At 38.1% G+C, this 23,001-nt stretch overlaps 2 protein-coding genes across 3 annotated transcripts; one reads left to right on the top strand and one right to left on the bottom strand.

Moving 5' to 3' along the window:
* Positions 1-184: 184 nt before the first annotated feature.
* On the top strand, positions 185-5,108 carry LOC113686627 (uncharacterized). The gene is made up of 2 exons (XM_089207262.1): positions 185-434; positions 2,700-5,108. Exons 1-2 carry the CDS (start codon positions 339-341, stop codon positions 4,347-4,349), a joined length of 1,746 nt encoding a protein of 581 aa, XP_089063388.1. The 5' UTR covers positions 185-338; the 3' UTR covers positions 4,350-5,108.
* A 389-nt stretch (positions 5,109-5,497) lies between these two features.
* On the bottom strand, positions 5,498-21,881 carry LOC113686538 (calcium/calmodulin-dependent protein kinase type 1). 2 transcript variants are annotated; one of them, XM_089207265.1, is made up of 13 exons: positions 21,635-21,881; positions 16,864-16,938; positions 16,532-16,663; positions 16,275-16,349; positions 13,859-13,997; positions 11,767-11,789; positions 11,460-11,563; positions 9,394-9,469; positions 8,923-9,015; positions 8,222-8,241; positions 7,804-7,882; positions 6,980-7,067; positions 5,498-6,560 (listed from the first exon to the last, which is right to left on the bottom strand). In XM_089207265.1, the coding sequence occupies exons 1-13, from the start codon at positions 21,712-21,714 to the stop codon at positions 6,468-6,470; spliced, it is 1,077 nt and encodes a 358-aa protein (XP_089063391.1). In that variant the 5' UTR covers positions 21,715-21,881; the 3' UTR covers positions 5,498-6,467. The 2 variants fall into 2 exon arrangements, with proteins under 2 accessions (XP_089063391.1, XP_089063392.1); XM_089207266.1 differs by lacking the exon at positions 21,635-21,881 and adding an exon at positions 17,059-17,349.
* Between the last annotated feature and the right edge of the window lie 1,120 nt (positions 21,882-23,001).

The raw sequence follows: 23,001 nt of genomic DNA, 5'->3' as shown, positions 1-23,001 counted from the left end.
TAAACTTGAATTTTCCTTGTCTCTGTTCTAGTCTTAAATAATATACGCCCAAAGCAACACAAGTAAATTGCAGTCTTTTTGTACGTTACTGATACGTTTATAGGTGCGTTACGCCTGTTTAGTAAATATGTAATCTACCGAAAATTGACGTACCGGAAGTAGAGTTTTCACTGCATGAGTCTTCGCATGCGACTTTTGTTTCAGTTGACGTTTGACTAACACATTTAGCATTGTGGAATCGCGTCACGTATCCGATTTATTAACAAAAAAAATCAAAATTTACGGAACAGAACTTCAAACTCAGTCGTTTTCGAAGACTATATAGAAAGAAGGCCGAGATGCGCGAAGGAAAGATCGAAGATATTCTTGTTTTAACAGAAGAAGAGGAGAACACGCCATTGTTTGTCACTCCAAGGGCGAGACGTGATGTGCAGGTAAAGAAAAGCTCATATCAAGGAAAAAATTCCATAGTAATGAGATCTTCTGTAAGAGCACTGTTTCACTCGTTATTAGTTCATTTACAAGCTCGGCATCGCTTCGAGTTAAGTATCAAGCGAAGAACTGCTGAGAGAGTAGTAATGATTGTTTCAGGTCAGGGGGCGTTACTGGAGGCCGAGCTTTACTGATCGCGAACAGTACATTGTAAAACGAACAAAAGGCGACCAAAAACAAAATATGGCAACTTTTTCATGTGATAAGTGCAGTAGTACCGTTGATTAATCTAGGTGTAGCGACAGTGATGATCAGCTGTTGATCAGCTTCAGTCGCGGGTTTTCAAGCGAAGGTCTCGCTTGTATTTGATTTCACCATTCTCCACCACCAATCTTACAATCTCTCCCATTATCGGTTTATGAACTTTTCTTATTGCGAAACTGATGACATTTTTTACACAATAAAACACTTCATTAGGATTTTTCATGTAGTGACAGACAAGAAGATTACGCACGAATAGGAAATAGCACGTTTGTTTATCTTTCGCTCAGCTGTCACATTATCTTTGAAATCGAAGGACAAAGTTGGAATGAAACACAAATTTTTGTGGGTGCAAATCTTTTTTTCATGGCCTTCCATCTTCAGGATCGGCAAGGATTAATCTTAATCCGTTACACCCCTAACATCGCTATGAATTTTGTCCACACTGTTCTTTATACGTTTTCCTAACATAGAAAATTTGGTTAACAATCAAGAGTTTCTTTAGTTGATGATCACTTGTTTATTCTCGTGACCTTGATGAATGATTCAGAGGTGATTTTGTTCGGAAAAACGAGAAGCTAGTCTCTCTGAATGGTTAGAAGGTTGATTTTTTTAAGTTCTAAAATTTATTGTTTTGTTGGAACATGACCCCCTTACGCTGTGGAGCTCAATTACTCCGTCGCGACGGAGATAAGGGGTCAACACAAGGTCAAGTTTAGATTTTTCTGTTGCTTACCAACCTTCATTTGCGATGAGACTTTCACATTTGTCTGCAGAAAGCAAAGTAAACTCGTGAATGAGTTCGAAGGAGGGGGCATTTTGGGAGGAGAGGGTGGTGTTTCGCTTCGTAAGATGTTCAATTGCGCCATGTCATTGTGGAAAATGACAGAACAATAATATCACCTTAAATGACGGAGTTACAGTTTTGAATGTTGATGGTAGGGTAGGTGGACAGGTCTGCTTCGGACATAAAATTCGATAAAGAAACTATTGCGTGTTAAACTTCGTTAGCCTCTCAAAGGTTAATCTTTATCTCGGCAAAAGTATCAATTTTGGTGGTTCGTTCTATGTCACTCAGGTGCAGCGCGATTGGCGCTCGTTTGAAATCTAGTCACGTTTGTCACAATCCACGATTTCCACAACCAATGATTTTATTCGTTGGCTTCTAAATAGCCTATTGAAACCATTGTGGTCTTCAATAATCCTTTTAAAATGAGTGGTCTGATGGTCGCTATAAATCTTTTCTGTCCCGAATGTGTTGCGGAGCTACTGAAGTTGTTTACATACTGCAGACCTGTTTGTTTCGTGCCCTCGGTGCTTAGGTGAAATGCACAGTCTTTTCGCGAATGCCCTAGGGCTGAACTTCACGATATCACAGTATAATAATTAGAGTACAGTTTAATTAACGGTTCACGGTTCTCAGGTACAGTACTCCCTCACTCTCTCCAGGCAACTAACCTACATCATACAGTAAAATGTAAAAACTAACGATCTGTCAACAATGGTCTCCTGTATCTAAGTTACTCGATCAAGCTGTCAATCAAAACGAGATACTTGGTGTGTGTTCACGCAATCTCCGACAGTCTGGGTAACGAACGAGAGAGACTCGTCAACGGTGATTTTTGTTCCATCGAATTCCCATCACAGCAGGGAGAAAATAACAGCTATGTATTTAGAATAAATCAACACTGAAAGTAGTTTTTTAAATGTAAGGAGAGGGAAGGTGGTTGAGAATATTTGTTGAGTCAAGATATAATTTACCTGACCCTCCCTGCATAGGGCTCTGCAGTGTACTTGTGATTTCCCCCCCCCCCTCCACACTTTTTGGCAGTCAATTGACAGTCAATTTTCAATAGCCTCCTCTTCATAATTTGTTGGGGACGAATGAGCCCCCCGTCCGTACCCCCTTAAAAACTACGTGATCCTACAAAAATCCTCACTCCCCCCACCCCCCCCCCGAGATCAATGATAATCACATTTCTTTTTCTCATCTTTTTTTGTTTCAGATATTTGCAGGTCGAGTGGGTATTCATTGGAAAATTCTGAGATGCTTATTTGCTTTCCTTTATCCGATTTCTCACGTGACCATTATCGTCTCCCTGATATCTTTTTTCGTCACTGCATTCAGCTTCGCTATCAACTGCGCGCTGGAAATTACATTTGAAATGATCTCACCACAGGGAGACTCAGCTGCCTACCAGAACCTATACACGTGTTGCTTGTTGGTGCTCCTGTGCTGTACCATGCTTTTCGTTCACCTAGTCTTCTCCTTGTTCTGGGAAATCATCAAAGTTGCAGTTGTAAAGAGCACTCTTATATTCCGAGAGGTTAAGGTGGTGATTTTTCTCGCCATCTTTGTTGGTTCAGGTATTTACGCGGGGTGTGCCGGGAACAGTTTTGGTATTATGACATTACTTGGCAGTTGCCTCGCAGTGTGCTGGTTCGCAGCTTTTATCGTAGCAGTACTGGGCTCGGTTGGCTTGCTCGTGTTCTGTTACCGTGAAGAAAGCCACGAAGCGTACGCTATCGTTCTTCTTCCACTGTGTATACCACTTGTTCTGTTTTCAATTCTTTGCCCTGTTTCCTTTACTCTCGTTAATACATCAACGGGCGCGGTCTGTTTCGCATTTTTCTACCCATTCTTAACAGCTTGCCTTATATTATACATCTGTTTCCGCGGCTCTAGAAAACCGAATGGGGAACAATTTGTCATTAAGAGACGTTTTGCTGTATTCTTCACCGCTGCCTACCTCACTGTGCTGATTCTGACGGTTACATCTCGCGCGTATAGCGAAAACAGTTGCAGTTTACCATCAGTGAATCACTCTAACGCGAGAAATTTCTCTATCAGTGAAAAAAATCAGCCAAAGTATCCGATCTGCGATAAAACATGGACCCCGTTACGTCTGAACGTGGCAGAAATGGCATACCTCTCGTTCGTCGCCTACCAGACAAACTGGAACAAGCAGGATCTAAGGAAGTCAATTAGGAGCTATTTCCACTATCGAAAAGGTCAATGGAATGTTAGTTACATCTCAGAGGGAAATCCCAGGTATTATCATTTGTTCGAGGCGACAACGCAAGTTCATATCATCGGCATCCGAGGAAGTGTGTCCGCGGGAGAATGGTTCGAATATCTCAAGTTATGGAGTGAAGTAATTAGTTACCAGCTCACCTCTGAAGCCCTCCCAGTGCAAAGGTTCCCATTGAGTTTCGTGACGTCCTACGTGTCTGCTTCGTCTTTTCTGGAAAGGATTCTGCATCATAACCGTCCAGATTATTCTCTTAAGTCAATCGAGTCGTATATCAAGAAGAAGAATCTAAACTCCAAAGGTGATAACGTTATTCTCACTGGCCATTCACTTGGTGGCGGCTTAGCAAAGATTATAGGGAGCCGTCAAAAGATTCAAGCCGTATCTTTTTCAAGCCCCGGTGAGGTGTGCATCAGTAAAAAAATGGGTTTCAGTCTTGAAGACTTGCAGCGTTACACTACATCCGTAGTATCGCGCAATGATTTGGTCACGTGGGTTGACCACCACGGTGGTTTGGTCCAGTTTATCGGTCGTAAGGCGAGTCAGCATGACCAGTGTCACGCTGTTAACATTTACTGTGAGCTGAAGAGAAGTTGTAGTTTTCAAACTCCCATTACTTGCTAAACTTATGGAAAAAATGAGTCAAAAACGCCACTTCTCTTCCGGTTAATTTAAATCTTCCCCCCCCCCCCCCACCCCGGAAAGTATGATGCCTTGAGCAGCGCAAGCCGGCGAGAGGTCTGCAAGGGGTCTGGCACTGAATTCCAGGACCCGGCAAACCTCTCTCCGACTCGTCTCATATCTTCTCGCGGACGGAAAGATGAGCGTCCTCCAGTGCTATTCATCCGTCGGCACAGCTGTAAAGAGGGGAACAATTTCCTACTGGTGTTTTCCAGACATGTCAATTTTTTTTAGCAGAATATGAAAGACAGGACGCAAATTTGACCCTATTTGGCGGCCATAGGATTTAAGGAAGCGACTAAAAGAGCTTGTACCTAAACAGTTTATTTAACAAATAGATTCCAAGTTGACGTGCGTCTGTTCAGTAATAGATCACAGATGACGTCAAAATGTGGTAAGAACAAAAAAATGGCACACGAGGCGCAGCCGAGTGTGTCACTGATGTTCTTACCACATTTTGACGTCCTCTGTGATCTATTACTGAACAGACGCACGGCAACTTGGAATCTATTTGTTTTATATAATAAAGAATTCAAAAAAGTTTTAATGATGACGTCATCTATACGTCTGTCCTCCAATAGATCATAAGTGAGAACCAATCAAAACGCGTGCATAACTGAGCTTATTATATAATTTCTGGTAGATAACAACATGTACGTTGGCAAACAGTAACTGTTATCAACAGTAAATTTGAAATAATTTGGTGGTTTTTGGGTAGATTTCGCTTAGTTTCTCTCCTTACACGCATAACCTACGGCTTTGGTTTAGTTTTTTCGGATCTCTTATCTTGATATTTAAAGCTGACATACGCGCAAGAGAGGCTTAGTTGAGCTCTGTAGAATAACCAGATTTTTACTGACATTGCACTGTCGAGGGGGAGCGCAGTATACATATTTTCACCACTCTTCTTTACGCATAATTTCTGAGAAGAAGAATCTGTTCGACAATCAAGAGCTTCTTAAATTTGTGATCATTTTCCTTATTCACATGACCTTAATGTGTGATTCAGGGTCGATATCGTATGGAGAAATTAGATGCTAGTCACTCTTAAAGGTCAAAGGGCTTAGTATATTTAAATGATAATCGAGAGATTTCAGAAGGCATACTTTTATTAGCAAAGATCAATAAGTTCATTGTAATACATTGACACATGTACCGTCTCACTCAGAACAGCGAGTAATTTATGTATTTAAAAACGGAAACTAGCATCAAAATTTGGAAGACTCCTAAAAAAACGAGACCAGAATTGGGACATGATAAATCTAACAAAATTTGTATCGATTGGCACATCAGAATATTCGGCAGGTGATCCGCTGAAAAATGTAATTTTCTCTCAAAACAAGCTGCTAAAGGAAAAGAGATGTCTTTAAAAGAAACTTTTCTCCTCGTTCCTCGAGTCCTGGTTCGATCGCAAGACAAGAAACTTTGATTGGTTTTGAACCTACTTCCATCGCTGGTATTCTAACATTAACCACAAAACTAACAGTACTTCTTGTAACTACACTTGTGCACTTCAGAGAGATTTACAAAGCGTTTAAAACTTCCTGTCAGAAATTACCAAGATTCAGTTCTCGACCGTTGTCAAGGGGACCTAGCGCATGGGGTAGGAGCTCATGCACTTAAAAAAATTACCTAGAGATTGAACTGCGCAGAACTGCGCATTTCCAGTCTCAAAGACACTTAAGTTTTCATCTGACGCTATCGGAATTCGAACATAGAACAAATCGGTTACAAAATATTTCATAATAGTTGATGAGGAATATTAACTACACTGTGTTCCTTGATATATTTCTTTCGCTAAACTCAAGCATTTCTTATTCGACTTTTCTTTGAATTATTACAAATACTTCGACGACTGAAATGAATTCCATATGGAACAAAAAAGAAGCAAAATATTTGCTTTTAAATGAGCAGATGGAAATTTTAATCTACAAATTCGTAAACGCCTGATCTACAGGGGTTTACATAAGCCTCGTTCCCAGATCCTTTCTTCGCCTGTTTACCGACAGGAAGTGAGAAAGAACTTAAAAAAGACCATCACTGCAGACCAGCTGCTTCGGTTCAGTCGCCATTGTTGTTTACAGCCGGCTTGTCGGCCCCTCCAAGTTGAAGATTTTTCATTCGGTTGATGGCTGTTGCGGCATTAAACGCTTGCTGTGAATAAAGAGAAACTGCCATTATCACGAAAATAGTTGGTGAACTGGTCAGCTGAGGAGCCAGGCGACTCAACCAGTAAGAGCCCATCACTCTCTGGAGTATGAAATGACTAGGAATATTGTCACTCCCCCCTTGGGATGTCAGTCCATCGGAGGTGACCCCCCCCCACTTCTTTTTGCAGATAACTGAGACATGTATGTAATAATTTCTTTAATCTCTCGCCTTCCCCTTTTACAGATTCAAAACAATTGCAGCCCACATGGATCCATTCTTCGTTGAAATATAAAACACTAGTCTCGTACCCAGACCTCCCAGCCAAGAGGTGGAAAGATCTGGGTGCGAGATTAATATAATACATACATGCATCAATTCAGGTTTGTTTTATTATTGGTAAGGATTTCATCCATGAAGATTACCTTCCACTTAGCCCTATAGAAGTTCTTCTTTATTTGTTCACTAACTGATGCATGGATGTCACGATCAAGAGCCTCTCCACCAGAAATCCTATCAAATACAATGAGAAATTATAAGGAAACATTACTAAGCTGGATAATTTGGTTTTATCAACTAAGTTGATAATGTAAATTGGCCACCGTAAAGAGTATCAAAGCTGACGTTTCGAGCATTAGCTCTTCGTCAGCGCGACTGGCTGAGCTGGCTCCGACAACGACCAAGATGAAACGAATCCTGTGATCTGATTGGCTACACGAGCGGGCAACATGGGCCCTGGAATCCCCGCTTTAATCCTGCGCCACAAGACATCGAATGCGGCCGACGTATATTTTTCTATTTCTCTGTTAGATAAAATGAGCCTTCTAGCAGCTCTAACATCAATATCAGTATCTGGGCAACTACCCACCTACCCCTCCCCTAACCCAACATTAACCTTGACTTGTTGTCAATTGACTGTTGTTGAGTTAGGGGAGGGGTAGGTGGGCAATTGCCCAGATACTGATATTGAATAATATCCCAACAATTTATGGTAAAACATCTTGTACCCGACATGCCACAAGTTAAACAAAGAACACCGTGAATATGAGAGCGACCTTCTCAGTAATGAACACCACTTAAGCAGCTTAGAGAATAAGGCCTGAAAAATGCCGGAAGAACACTAGGCTTTTTTCTGTAAATATATGTATTTTCGATACCTTGCCTTCATTTACCAACCAGGCGTGTTCGTATATTATTAAAAAAAACAACAACAAATGCAATAAACCTAATACTGGTGAACTGTACGTACCAAGGATGATTTAGAGCCTGCTTGCATGTAAACCGCTTCTTGGGGTCAACTTGTAGTAAACGCTCAATAAAATTCTTAGCTGAAAGGTAATTCAAGCAAAAAACATTAACCCTTTAAACCCTAACATCAGTATGCATATTCTCCATACTGTTCTATATGCATTTCCTAAGATGCTGTCAAGGAGAATTTGTTTACCAATCAAAAGCTTCTTTCGTTGGTGATCATTTCCTTTGTTCTCATGACCTTAACGTGTGATTCAGGGGTGATGTTGTTAGGGAGAAATTTGATGCTGATCAGTCTTAACATTTAAAGCGTTAAACTGGCGTTAACTACAAAAGTCGTCTCATCCACCCACCAATCTTAAACGTCTGTTGCAACAACAAGAGATGCACTAAGAAAAAAAAACTTAACTTCATACCTGAATCTGAAATGTCATCCCTGAGAAATAAAATGATATTAGAAGTCCGTTAGAAGAATGATCGACACATAATCAGTATAGTTCAAAACGTACATGTGTAGCGACATCCCAGAAAATAAGATTAATTTCTGACGGCATTCCTAAAAGGATCATAATAATACCAGGACCGGAAGTAGTTTGGATTTAAGACAGGGAACTAGGTGCAACAACGGACGCAGAGGTATTTCCGGTTCTCTATTGTCTCAACCGGAAATAGATTTAGTCTTTCCAGTGAAGTTGAGGTGAGAAAATTCTTAATGGCCATTTTCAGTCGAGCTGTTCTGTTACTTGAAAGTTCCTAAGCTGGGAAAATTGTTTGCAATATGCGAGGCGAACAAATTCCCCGGAAAAGGCAAATCAGTCAATGCCCAAGGAACAGGTAGCTTAGGGATTGAGATCCTTTAAAACCCTTTTCGTGGTAAAATAGATAAATATTTATTTTAACATTCGTGCAAATTCGAAAAGTTCGAAGGAACGGTAGATTAATTTAATCTCAGCTTTACATTTGGTTTTCCCTCAGTATTAATTCTTTAATACAGATTACCATGCCCTGCACTGACAAAGGAACGCAAACTTTGAACATGAAAAGATAAATAACATGTAATTTTTGATCCAAAAATTGTTGTGTTTTCGTTTCTGTTATTCTATTTTCTAATGCTTACCAGTACGGTGTATCAAATTCATACTCTCCTTTCATGATCTGTGCGAAGAGGTTTGCATCACTTTCATCATAGAATGGAGGATAACCACAAAGTCTGCAAACATTACATAAGTTGTCTTATTGGATAAGTTTGCTCCAAATTTAAGCATATCTTTCTTTGAAAATAAATAAGTTGATGGTAAAATCTGCACTCAAACCTGAGGCCTACATCTCAGTACCTGATCTTACTTTCTGTGGCATGAATATTACCCTTCCCCTGAAGGGATGGTAATCCACTGCAAGGGACATTGCCAGGTTTCCCAGACAACTCACCAGCATAAAGGTGGACAGGGGAAGGGGTGGTTTCTGTAAGACAGATACATTAGCTGGAACCCAGACTTCTCAGCCTGGATTCGAGAGTGCTGATAAAAAGACCATCTCCTTAAAAAAACAATCATCATTATAACTTACAATAATAATAAAATGAACTTACAAAATATAGCAAATTACTCCAACAGCCCAACAATCTACTGCTTTTCCATAAGGTTTCTGTTTGAGAACTTCAGGGGCTAAAAGAAATCAAAGTGCTCTGTGAGCAAACTCGTGAATTGACACATGATTTTTGAGATTATGTTTAATGTTATCTGGTTTAGGGAATTTTGTGGTTGATTGTCATCTAGAGTACGAGCAGTAGTTCAGTGTTCGCTAATGTAGCAAAGAAACAAAGTAACGTTGGGACAAGAAGGCATTACAATTGAAATGATCATGCTATTACATTTAACAAGGTGGATGATGTAATGTGTTTTAAACGTCTATCATTTTTGTTTCTGGTTCAAAAGAAAAGGTTGGAAGTAAATGTGGGTGAAAAGTGAAATTTACTGTCTTTCGTTGTAAATATTAGAAAGTCAAGGCAATACTGTCTTAATGAAAACATTAACGATTCCCTCTTTATCAAATGAGACAAACGGGAACGAGTTTTGAGTGATATAACTAAGCCAAGTCTGCCACCGTCATTTTAGATCTCCGCCTGGGTAGATTTAAGTCACGTGCTAGGCAACGTATAATCAATAACAAGATAGAATTTCATTTCAGGCCTATTTATCAATTTTGTGGTGTGTAATTTTCGCATTTTAGTACGTTGTATGTATGTTGAATCTTCAAATTGTCTTGAAACTTACAAGAAAATTGTTCTTTAAAAATTCACTGAAAATCGGTAGCTAAAATTGTTTGTCTAAGTGTTATTTGATTTTCGTGTTAACTTGTTATTTAGTCAGTCGCCGACATCTTTTGTTGCTTCACACAGGAAAAACACATGCGACGAAACGTAATGATCAATTTTGTCCTCAATCTCACGCTATAACAGAAAAAGCTTTTGAACATCTGTAAACTCCGAGCGCTTCGCAGTAAGTGATATTTTCAATGAATCTTCGGATTGTTTTCAAGTTCAAGGATTGTAAATTACAATTTTATGAAAAACGAAGGTTGTTGTTATTTCAGTGTGAATCCTTGAATGCTTGCCAGTCGCTGGCGCCGCTTGTTGAAACTAAAACGAAAAAAAAACTCTTTTAAGATTATCATTGGCTTCTTTTTCACCCCACCACTATTCTTAGCAACAAAGGTCGCCATTTCGTCTGTTTATTGCTCGCCAAAAACTATCAAATGTACTCAAAAGCCTAAAATCTAAAAAAAGTTTACAGGAATCGACCAATCGAGCGAATGCTATTCCCCACATCGTACCTATAACTCGCTCTTGCGCATGCGCGCAATTCACGAGTTAAAAAGATCAACTCCAACTAAATCTGAAATCAAGTACACTTACACTCTAGTCTTAATATTCTTCACATTTACAAACAAAAATATGTGTAGAAAGTTGAAAGGAACCTATGAAATATATCAGCAACACACTTCAAAACCCTTCTGCCTTAAACTAACAAGCAGAGAACAGAAAGCATTTTAATTTAATATCCCATTGCAGTAGCTCAGGTGTTAGACTCACTGCCATGCTTCTTGGGTTTTCAAGGGAAGGATATTATAAATCAGTTGTTTTTGGGGTGGGGTCTGTAACACGATTTTTAAAAGGCTCAGAAGTGGACAAGACTGAGAAAGAATTTTTTTCCACTATGGATAACTTTATGCTGTTCCCCTCAGTGATGGGTCCTTTCCAGATCTGACAACAGTAAGGTTACACTTTGTTTCAATGTTGCTTTCCTTAATCAAAATTCCTTGCTGGAAAACAGTAAGGATTCATTCAAGATTCTAAACATGAAAAAACAAATCCTTTGGATTTTGCAGTCTGTTAATGAGATTTTTATGGTCATTGGAAAGTCCTAAAATGCAAAGTCCATCAAAATCAAAAGACCCCTAAAAATTTTCACAACATAGATGCCCAAGGAAGACTGGCAGTATAGCAGTCCAAATTTTGCAACCAATCCATGATTGCTTAGCCTAACTCTTACATCATGAAACAAATGATTAAACCTTCTCTTATCTTTAAAATCACAATGAACAACAACATTTTCTACAACAATATAGTAATCGTTTCAAACTTCATGCACCTACCAACATATCCTGGGGTTCCACAGGCAGTTGCCATCACGCTATCATCTTCTTCTGTCTTGGACAGGCCAAAATCACTGATCATTATTTTAGAGTCATCATCAGGACTGTAATTAGGGTAGACAAAACAATCAATGTGAACTTGCATGTAACAAACTTAGTGCAAATCATAAACTTGTTTTAGTGAGCTGAAAAGAAAGTATTCAGCAAACACAAGACCGATATTACAGAAATAATCAAATTAGCAAAAAAACCTATGAATAACTTCAGTCAATTATTTAAATGTTTGGTTTAGGGTATTAAAGCTTACCTGTAGTAAAGAAGATTTTCAGGCTGCAATTGAAAAATAATTTTAAAATTTAACAAGAGCAACAGTTCTTCATTGAGAATGTAAATTGATGACCCCCCAACCTCCCTAAAAATATTATAAATTAATACCACTTCTTGTAACATTGCTGTTATTTCATTTGCTTTTTGTTCATTAATGTACTCATCCCTACTCAGAGGCTTCCTTGCAGAGGCCGTACATTTTCAGTAACAACCTCAAGAAGCTGGAATCACCTCCCCCTTAAGCTATGCACCTCTCAATCTGTAAATAATTCGAAGAATGCTTTGTATAAACATTTTAAATTAAGTCAGCATAGGGATAAGATTTTTACTCCTTTTTTAGATAATTTATTTGTCAATCGCATGATATGAGCAATATGTTTTACGTCTAAATTTTTAGATTTTGATTTGTTGTAAATTGTGATTTTTAATTAGGTTTTAATTAATTCTTAATTAGGTTATTAATTCTATATAAAAGGTTTTTTTTTTTTAAATTGTAACAATGTTTATGGAGGGCCACAAGTTCATTAGTTTTTAACTACTAAGTGTCACCCTCTTTAACCCTTTGACTCCCAGAAGTGATTAACATATAAATTCTCCCTATAGTATCCTTAAATTATCCAGCAAACAGGTTGTGAGATTACTCAAACTTATCAGGTAACAAGTTATTATCTAGATTTAACACCAAATTCTTGTGACCAATTTACAATGAAATGTGTAGCAGCTGAATTACTAATCAGATCTTGGGAGTGAAAGGGTTAAACCTTGCCTTTGGTGAAAAAGCTAATTCAGTGAAAAACAACAAGAAAAGGAAAAACTTAATTAATTTAACCAAGCTAATATAAACTCAGCTTGAATGTTAGCTCTTAAATAAAAAAAAACCACCACCTACTGTTTAGCACAATAACAATGATGTATCTCATTTAGTTTATAAGCAGCATGATACTTTTGTGATATACAAATTTTTCAGGTTCTAGAACTACTGTGTAAGCTTAATCTAATTTGGTAAATCTTCTCTAACCACAGAGGTAATGCAGTTATGAAACTCTTGTTGATGTTTCCATGTAAGCAAGCAAATGCAGTTGGTAAGACAGTTCAAAAAACAAAACAAAACAAGGAAGAAAAAACAAAAAATGAAATGAAAACAATGTGGAGATTGAGAGAATCTTCATTGACAATAGTTGTGGTTAAAAAATTCTGATACATCATCTGTAACACAAATAATGTGGCAACAAAAGAATTTGGAAATACTGAATGTATAGGCCAACTCTCTTAGATTATATGAAAGTCTCTTTAGAATATCCAGCACTCCGATTCCCAAAAATACAAAAAAAATGGTGTCCAGATTTAATAATTCCAGAGGTTGTAACCCCTGTTATGATCCTCGGTCAATTCTCCAACATAGCATCTGGGACGTGCAGGTTGAATTATATTATTGTAGTTGTCAGGTTTAATTCTCGTTGTAAGGGTTGGTAACCCTTAAATACACCTCAGTATGCAAATTCTCCATACTGTTCTCTGTACATTTCCAAAGGCACTGCCTTGGAGAATTTGTTTAACAATCAAGGGCTTCTTTAGCTGGTGATTAAATCCTTTATTTTTGTGACCTTCATGTGTGATTCAGGGGTAATATTGTAAGGAGAAATTAGATGCTAGTCACTCTTTTGGGGTCAAAAGGTTATCTGACTTGCCCTGTTTTCCTTCCTCCACGGATAAAGCACACTCAATCTATAATTACATGTTATTTCCAAAAGGAGAAACATTCTCTGAACATGTCAGTGCTAAATCCTATTCATTGTTTACTGATATCAGCTCATTTCATATCTTTTTAAACCCATTACACCCTAACATCAGTATGCATATACTCCATACTGCTCTCTAGACATTTCCTGAGATGCCAACATGGAGAATTTGTCCAACAATCAAGAGCTTATTTAGTCGGTGATCAGCTCCTTTATTCTCCTGACCTTCATGTTTGATTCAGGGGTGATATGGTGAGGAGAAATTAGATGCCAGTCACTCTTAAGGGTGGAAGGGTTAAACCCAAATTATTTCCCCTTGTTATTACTACTAACCTTCAAATCTCTGTGCACAATCCCCTGACCATGTAAATAATCTACAGCTTCCAGAATCTGTTTTATAAGGTCGCTTGCGTCCTGTTCTGTATAGCTACCTTTCTCAACTATGCGGTCAAACAGTTCTCCCCCTTGAACCCTAACACAAAAACATATACATATAAATAAATTAAAGGAAGTTGTATAATATCCTATGCACATTCAATCACAGTAATAATCTTATAGCCCAGGTTTCTTTGCCCTCTACTGGCTACACATTTCCCCATAAATTAGTTTCAAAAATTTGGTGTTAGATCAAGATGACAAGTTCTTTGTTTGGGCATTCTTATTACCAGTTTGCTGAATAATGTACACTTCATCTTTCGTAAGGAGTGTTCACTAAAATTCTAGAATTTCCAGGACTGAGGTGGGGGGAAGACTGAGAAAAACAGCTCTCACAGGAAGGTTTGGTAATGGCACTTTCTGAACAATCAGAAATATCTCTGTCATTCCAATGCACTTATGCACCTTCACACCTCTCCTTCATCCACCTATCATTGCACTAATATAATAAAGGACTCCACGCCAAACTTGACATTCCAGATTTCTCCTTTTAAATCTAGTGCTTTTTACAACAAAAAAATTATTCCCATAAAAACATGTTTTTCCTCAATTTCTAAAATAAGTTTGTGGGACAGAATATTTTCTGTTGCTATGTAACCTTGAAATATATAGAAATATACTGAGAGAACAATGGTTACAAATTATACCACCACCCTTCCCCCCCCCCCCCATCAACCTTTGACTTCCCTTCCCACATTCTCCTATTTGTTGGAAGGAAGTTGTTGCACATCTGCAGCTGTTTGAATCTTTGATATTCTTTTTCATGCGTACACCTCTACATGAAAAATTAAAACTTTAGATTGACTGTGTAGTTAACAATACAATTTCAAAGATGAATTTTATCTCAAATAATGAAAATCACACCATCAACTCTTGGGCAAACAAATTCATTTCTGCTGTATTGAAGTAAAATTATTTTACACCTGATTAAAAATATTTATTGAAAAGCAGAATTCTGGTCAATTGTCGTCAAAGATAAGAAACCATAATTATTTCCAATCAGAAGTATTTATTCAATTGCCATTATTCACAATCTGTACAAATTAACGAGTCGTGTTTAACAGCTGTTGTGCGGTGAACCAACAACAGCTGGTTGAACTTGAATACTAATGTATTTTTTACACCTTGAAAATGATGACTAATATGATAAGTGATTTTAAGGAAAGCGCTAAAAATTTAAAGATTTTTTCGGCGCTGTGAAGAACGAGAAAAACAATTATTTTTCCGGTTTGCCCTCTTTGCTTTTACAGGTCTTTTTGCCGCCTTTTTTAATTCACATCGTTAACTGTTTAATGAGAACTGAATTATATTTCACAACTACACAAAGATCTGCATTTGCATACGCATTAAATTTTGGTTCGTGCAAAGGCAAATTCGAACCATTACCGTCCATTTTCCTGTTGTCTTAAATTTCGTAAGGAAAAAAAAAAGTGCGGATATCTACGACATTTCCTCAATCGAGCGATCGCTCCGCAAGATAAGTCAAAATACCATCGATGGATTTATCATCGATTCGTGAAAGGTCTCACGTAGGCATAATTTTCAAACGAGTAATTGTGAGAATATTAGACTGGATAGGAGACAACCAAAAGCTGTTGGATTTTAGAATTTTCGTCTGTTTACATAAGTCTTGTTGCCACAGTTCGGAGCTTTTCATTCTTTCCAAGTTAAATTAACTACTTATTAACGATGGTCCCTCGAGACTTGACGATATTCACTTTTCACGACACAAAAACAATGGGAAATGAACTTAACTCAAAAGATGAAAAGATCTTGGTAGCCAAAAAGGCGTTCATTTGATTCTTAACATTGAAATTTCAATTTCTGTGCAGGTAGAAAACCTCGATATTTGATACGCGGGCAGATCTAGAAGGTGTCAGGTTAAAAATATCCAATGCCGAAACGATAACACCTTTTAAACCCCATACGTCAGATAACACGATTTTATTTTCCATCACGAGAACATTTGCAACAACCGCGTAAATAAAGGAACTACCATAATGATTTCATTAAGTCAACATAACACTTCTGTCATATCGAGAAAGAATCCATTTCTGCGTCGAATGTTCCTTTCAAGTGTAACTTTCCGTACGTGTCACGACAGACTGTTTTCGTCTTTCCTTATTTATGCAACACCATGCTGGTTAAATCCTTCATCGGCCGTGCTTTTTAACGAAATTTATATCGAACAATAACTGGTCATTCACTGAATTCTACGGCCTAGATAGCACGATAAAATTATGAACTTGAAGCGAAAGCAGAACATTATGAGATAGATTTTTGCAGCGCTGCAAGCTTAAAGTGAAATACTTACAAATCCATCACTAGATGAAGATGTGTTTTGTTGTCGAATATTTCCCAAAGTTTAATTATGTTTGGATGGTTCACCCTGCAGACAAAATAAAATGGACGAACATGAGTGATCTCACTGCGCAAAGAACAGCTTACAGAATAACAGACAGAAAACAACACGCCTTTCGATCGTGAAAACATCCTTTTCTGGCTGACTGGACAGGCGTTACGCGAATCACGACAAAAACAAGAACTGTTTTATATTACTAATTGACTTACTTCTTCAAGATAGCAATTTCGTTCTCTATTGCCTCTTCCTTGCCGGAAAGTTTCCTCTTGGCGATGCACTTTACAGCGTATAACTTACCGGTAGCCTTCTCTTCAGCCATGAAAACTTCAGAAAACGCTCCACTGTGAGATAGAATAAAGAGATTTCGCAAATGTTAATGAACTACACAGAATACAATTAGAATTCACTGAAATTTGCGCACGAGAGTTTGAGGCAAATTATCTAAATACAAGCAGCGCTTCTCGCTAAAACAAGTTCTTAGAGCTTCGTGCATGTGTCAATTCATCTGTCATAAGGGAAGATAACTTGTGAGGCCACTTACGTTCCGAGCACGTCATGAAAAGTGTACTTCTTTGTGATCTTCTCATCGAATTTCTTTTTCCCAAACAGCGGCATTCTGGAACAGGAAAAATCAGTGCAGCATTTAGCGAAATTCATCTAAAGCACCCACGAGAACTGGAGGCCGTCCGTAAGAACGTACTACATTTGCATCGAAATCTATACAAAACAAACACACCTCGGATTTTGACGTATTTACCAATACTTGTTATAAATCTTCGACTACGAACCGCTGCATACTTCTTTTGCATGAATGTGTTGTCAAGAACGCGAAATACTTTGAGGGGGGTAGGGTGGGGTAAGCCCAGTTTCGAGCTATAAAATGCAAATCGTGAAAAGAGTCACCCTTTGTCACGAAATAGTCGCTACTCGCAATCAAATAAGTGCCTTTTTTCTTAGCTTATTGCGTCCACCACTGCCTTGAAAAGCTATCTCTGCATCCAATGTGTCCAAAAAGAACAGCGGGTTTGGATTTCAAACACAGGGCGGGAAATTAAGTTAATAAATCCAGTTAATTGAACAAAATTAAAGATTCCTGGCTAAATTGTTTCCTATACCACCATATTTAGGGCGCTAATCGGCAATATGTTGCAAAGGAAATACTAAAATCATTGCAAAATTTGCGCGCCTTCATTCACAACGAGTCAAACGGACTTGTCCCCTTTTTCATGGGCTGAAATTGCAGGGAACCTTGTCACTTCAGAATCTTTTTTTTTTTTCCTGGCGAATAAGGAAACCATGAGAAGCTCTCTTCCGCGGAATGAAATCTCTCCTTTCCGCCCCAGAAAATATATACGCTAAAATCTTTCTTTCGGCCCCCCAAAAATATATACATTAAAATATTTCCTTTCGGCCCCCAGAAAACATATACACTGAAATATTTCCTTTCGGCCCCCAATAAATATATACACAAAAATATTTCCTTTCGGCCCCCAAAAATATATACATTAAAATATTTCCTTTAGGCCCAAAAAATATACACATTAAAATCTTTTCTTTCGGCCCCCAAAAAATATATACACTGACAGAGACCATTCAAAGAAGTCGGTGTTGCACATTTCCATTAAGACAGAAACCGCATGGCATTTAATTATGAAATGATAGGCAAACCATATGTGAACTTCGTGTAAAACGGTTGAGGAAAAAAATCCTCGGTATTTTTCATCTGAGACATCAGATAAAGTAAAAAAATGAAAAAAAAAAAGCGAGATATCAATCAAACGTCATGTATTGGATGTCTTAATTAGTCCAATTACGGAGGTATTTACGCAATTTTTGTCACGTCATTCCGTACTAATTTATTTGTTTTTCGTCAAAGCTTCAATTAAGCAATTCTATTTATGCCGCATTTTACAGCCGGCCACACAATTTACGAGATCAGGTTTTGTTATTTTTTGCTGTATTCGTTTATTCCTGTTTTATCGTTTGTTTGTTTGTTTGTTAATTTGTTAGTTCGTTTTTTTGTATTCACGCACTCCTATCTAACAACGAAAGAGATCACCTCGCTCTCACAAGCAATGCTAACAAAAGCCTCATTAACAACAGTCCTTCATGAATTTTTTACTACGTCTTCCACTTTCCCATGTACAGATTTTTCTAATCGATGCAGATGTTATCTGAGATCAAAAACATTCAATCCTTGAGGCGAAATATTCCATTGAAGTCATTTTTAAGTTGCCAAGAGAGACAGCCGACGACAGATTTCTACAGAAGTGCGCTGTTTATCAGCCTAGCTTGCATAACTAATTAGACTGCAAAAGTTACAAAACAAATCTACCTAAGACGACATGTTGATCACATAATAGCTTAAATGCGTCGCTTCATGTGAAAGATTGCGAGTTTAAAACATCGCAAACTAATTGTTTACTAACGTGGCGGTGAATTTACGATTTCACTTGCGCCATCTGGAGTGTCTCTGACAGACCTTTTATTTTGTTTGGAGAGGAAAAAACATGATCAGATAGCATAACGACATTTCTAGATGATTCTTACTGATAAGAGATCAGTCTGGACTAAAGGTTAAACACTACCAATTGCTGCTATCCAAGTGTTACCCACGCGCTCGTGACGAAATGCAAATGTAGAAACAAGTATGTTTATGAAAGTCTGTTTCTTGATCGGGTTTATTGGTTATCAGAGAATTAGGAATTTGAGTCGAAAGGGTTTCTTAGCACCATCTCGTGACAAAACTCGCTGTGCAAGAATTTCGGTAAAGATATTTCCATTAAACATCAAAAGACGGTTGATGCGAGATCACGCGTGAGGCCACTACCACACGCGCGATCACGAACGAATCTGAAAATTACCTTCAGCCCTTACTACTCTCGCGTACTGTTATTCTGTTATTTCGTTTCGACGTTTTAAACTGCTGGCTAGTTTAAATTTTTGCGATTTGTTTTAGCAAAAATTTATCTCAAGGGGGAGAAGAATTTCACTAAAAAGTCCACTGTAAAAGAACTATAATGTTTGCGACGAACCGATGCGAGCGAGTGTATCTTATTCCACTCGCGTTAAGAAAACAATTTGAGAGTCTGATCAAAAGCAATTAATGAACTGTTATTTTTTCTTTAAAATACCTGGCGAGGTTACAGCCGCCCCTTCCCTTCAAAAAAAAAACTTGGTAAGGGCCCCCTTATTTATTTTTCTAAGGCGAAGGGAATGGCTGTACACCAACTAGAAAACGCCCTTCTATAATAATTTTATGAAAATATTGATAGTCTTTTTGTAACAAAAGAGTGTATACTGCCTACAATCAAAGAGGCGTTCTCTTAACATTTGCAACAATAGTTTGCCTCAAGAAAACATAATGTATTCATTACCTTCATCTTACTTTGGTTCGTGTCTGGGGGAAATTGCGGCAGGCTCTTCAGGGCTTGAGAACAGAGTGGACTTAGAGAAATATACGCAAGGTTGGGAGGGGTCGGTTAATGGTATCGCAATATCCTCCATTGCCGTTCTTTGATTTTTCGTGCAACATCCCCTCCCATCTCACTTTTTGGGAGGCGGGGGGGGGGCGGGAACTGGGCGTTTCGTTACATCTTCAAGATCGGTTATGACGGGAGATTTGGGGGCTGGAAAAAATAGTTCAACAAGTTAAGCACCATCAAAACCCCTCCACCCCTCCCCCGTCTCCTCTTGGGAGCCAGAGAAATTTTGATAGCGTTCTCACTCCTCCCCTTCTCTGAGTTCTGCGCGTTTCGTGGCTTTCCAACGCGAAATTTACACAAATTTGCCACTCATGAGGGCTTATTTCTCGCATACAAAAATAAGCAATACGTGAAAGCACAAAACACGCACGGTGTTCGTCACGCGTAACTGGGCGAATCTTGCCCACCGACAATCAGATCTAATCGTTCGTTGTCAATTTCAAGCACAATTTTACGGTTGTTGACTTTTGCGCATCAAAGCCGCGTTAATGTGAAACTTCCTACCAAGAAAACAACTTGATTTTAATGGTTCGTTGTGTTTTTGAAACAGTTTACATCACAGCGGTGAACTGTCTCTAGAAATATGGATAAACATGACAATATTATTATTATTATTATTCACAACATTGCCTTAACCAGCTATCATAAACATACCCCTAATTAGCGGGTTTTGCGCCAAACCACAAGAGAGGCTGGCTAACTTGTAATCCACCACAAAGCTTATAATATCACATTTTTAAGGTCGCAGCTTACTAATGCAGAATTCGCAGATTAGAAAATTTTGGTTTGTTTGATCGCACGTTTAGCAAACAGTTATCAGGGAATTGCTAAAAATCGGTGAATTTAAATAATTTACTCTTTAACTGTAGTGAAAAGTATTATTATTCTCTGTTCATCAAAAATCGTAACGCCAGTTTGAGCAAACTGTTCGGAGGAACCAAAAAGGTAATTTTGTTGACTTAATTCAAATATACTAGCAGGAAATTAAGGAAAACAACTCATTTGTAAATTACCTGCCAAGCAGAAATTATATCATGTAAAATATCCTGTAAGATTTGCCGATAATGTTTGCGCAGAAGTATTTTCACACCCAATCAGTCCATTCAAATGAAACCTTATTATACTTATTATCCAATATAGCAGCTTATGTAGAGACTAAAATCCCTAAAGTTGCTTTGTGTTTACAAACGCTTTGTTGAAGGGCCTCGCGTAAACAGTATGCTAAACTTTCACGACGGGTCTCTAAATAGGAAAGACCCTAAATTTCTTACTTATCAGCCAGCACTTTCGTATTTATCCGTTAAATAGACGAGTTATTCATGTCACTGTGCCGGCTGGCCGGGAAGGGTTTCTGAAAAATCAGGAAAAGCTTTGCAATACAAAAGACTAATAAAACTTTGACAATAAACAGACTTGTCTGCCGAGGGTTTATTGAAAATTTCGCGACCTTTCCTCCGAATGTTCGGAAGTTTTACTTGCGGTTTTTTTTATCGCGAGAAACATTTTGGTCAGTCGTTTATCTTATCTACGACAAAAACATTTTAACAGCAGTCGCAATATTTCACTCCGTTTAGTAAAACCAATATTTTTAATTTGCCTTCTCTAATCTCCGCATTCATCTTCGTTTTATGTGCAAACATCAGTCGATAGATATGATTGTCTTCCAGAATTTGCACAGATCCAAGAAACGAGGAGATGTATATACCTGGTAAGCAATGACTGACCTTCGGAAATGGGCGACTTCAGGCTGATAATTATCGCAGAATTCGGCGAATAATAAGCAATTACTGTTTTAAAATATATCTGGTACGTAGAAATGGTACTAACCGCTTTCTTCTGCTCTTTTTGACGTCTTTGCAATTTTCTTCATCTTCCTCGCCGTACTGTGGCGAATCGATATCCGCCATGTGTGCACCAATAGGTTTGTTTATTCGCCGGCTCCCTTCCCGTCAAAAAAAAAGTGTCTTCGAAGGATAAGTTGTGGGGTTTCAGCGTTCTAAGGCGAAGGAGACAGTTTGGCCTTTTGAAGGTGACAAGTGAGTGATCGCTTTTGTGTTCACAACACTCAAACCTCATTGAATATGCATGATGCATAACAATCAGCACAGTTGTCGGTTCTATTTTGACAAACTACATAACACTTACCACCTGGCAGCGCGAATACTTATTTGACCTTTTCTTGCTTCCATACGCAACGCGCAAAGATTGTCTTAGAATCCTTTTCTGTTCCGTTTTCAGGAAAAATTCACAGGAATTCTAGAGGAAATGTTATCTTGGAGGTCCAGTAGATACTTATTAAAAGTTTCATTTGTTGGGTGTCAGAGTAGCGGAAACTGCAATTTGTCAAGATCCTTCGAAAGATTACTTATAATTTAGCCCGCTCCATTAAAACCATTAAAGGCGGAAAAGAGACCACATGTTGTTTTTCTGTATCCTTGTTTATTTACATTTTTGGTGGAATCGATGGGAGAATTGAGCGCGAAATAGATATCTGTCCGCTCCAAGAGTCAACTGGCTTACACTTGGTGTCCGCGCATTCGATCACTCGGCAGCTCCAGTCTCTAGTTCTCACTGCCATTATTGATTAACACCTGTAGTAGCTTCGCCAGTTAAAATAAAAAAACAAAACAGCTTAAAATGTCTTTTTTTGTATAGCTTTTAGTTCAGTGGTTTGCAGTAATTAAGTTAAAGCGCATTTAGTAATAGCGCTATATAAATAGCTTTTGACATTATGATTATCTGATCCCTATTTCCTCATATATTTATTTATCCATAATTTGATTTCGTTCTCTCTTACATTATTAACTGCGAAATCTATTTACCACATTGTTAAATTCATCAGGAATATAAAAAAGTTATGTTGGTATTTACCATAAAGGTGAAGTGTGCCTTTCGCACGCGCTGATTGGCCAGTATGAGCGGAAATGATTATCAGTACTATTCACTTCCGAGAAGCCGAAGAGACAATCGCGCGCAAGAGTTAAATTTCCGACCATTTTCCGTTATATTGACTAAAGTACACTACTTTTGGTATCTGTGTGGTTTATACTAGAAAAAATTCTTTAACTTAGTGTCGTTGAGTAATTTCAATAATATAATAAGGTGAATCATTCACGCATTTTATTCGGTTCTTATTTAGGATCAAGAGAAAATAATTTTTTCTCTTGTTATGATCTATTGGTGGACAGTAATAC

The sequence above is a fragment of the Pocillopora damicornis genome, chromosome 5 (assembly GCF_964200805.1).
Source record: "Pocillopora damicornis chromosome 5, jaPocDami1.2, whole genome shotgun sequence".
In the NCBI taxonomy this organism is placed as follows: domain Eukaryota; kingdom Metazoa; phylum Cnidaria; class Anthozoa; order Scleractinia; family Pocilloporidae; genus Pocillopora; species Pocillopora damicornis.
Note: the sequence above shows the minus strand (reverse complement) of the source record. Positions and strands in the feature narration are given on the sequence as shown.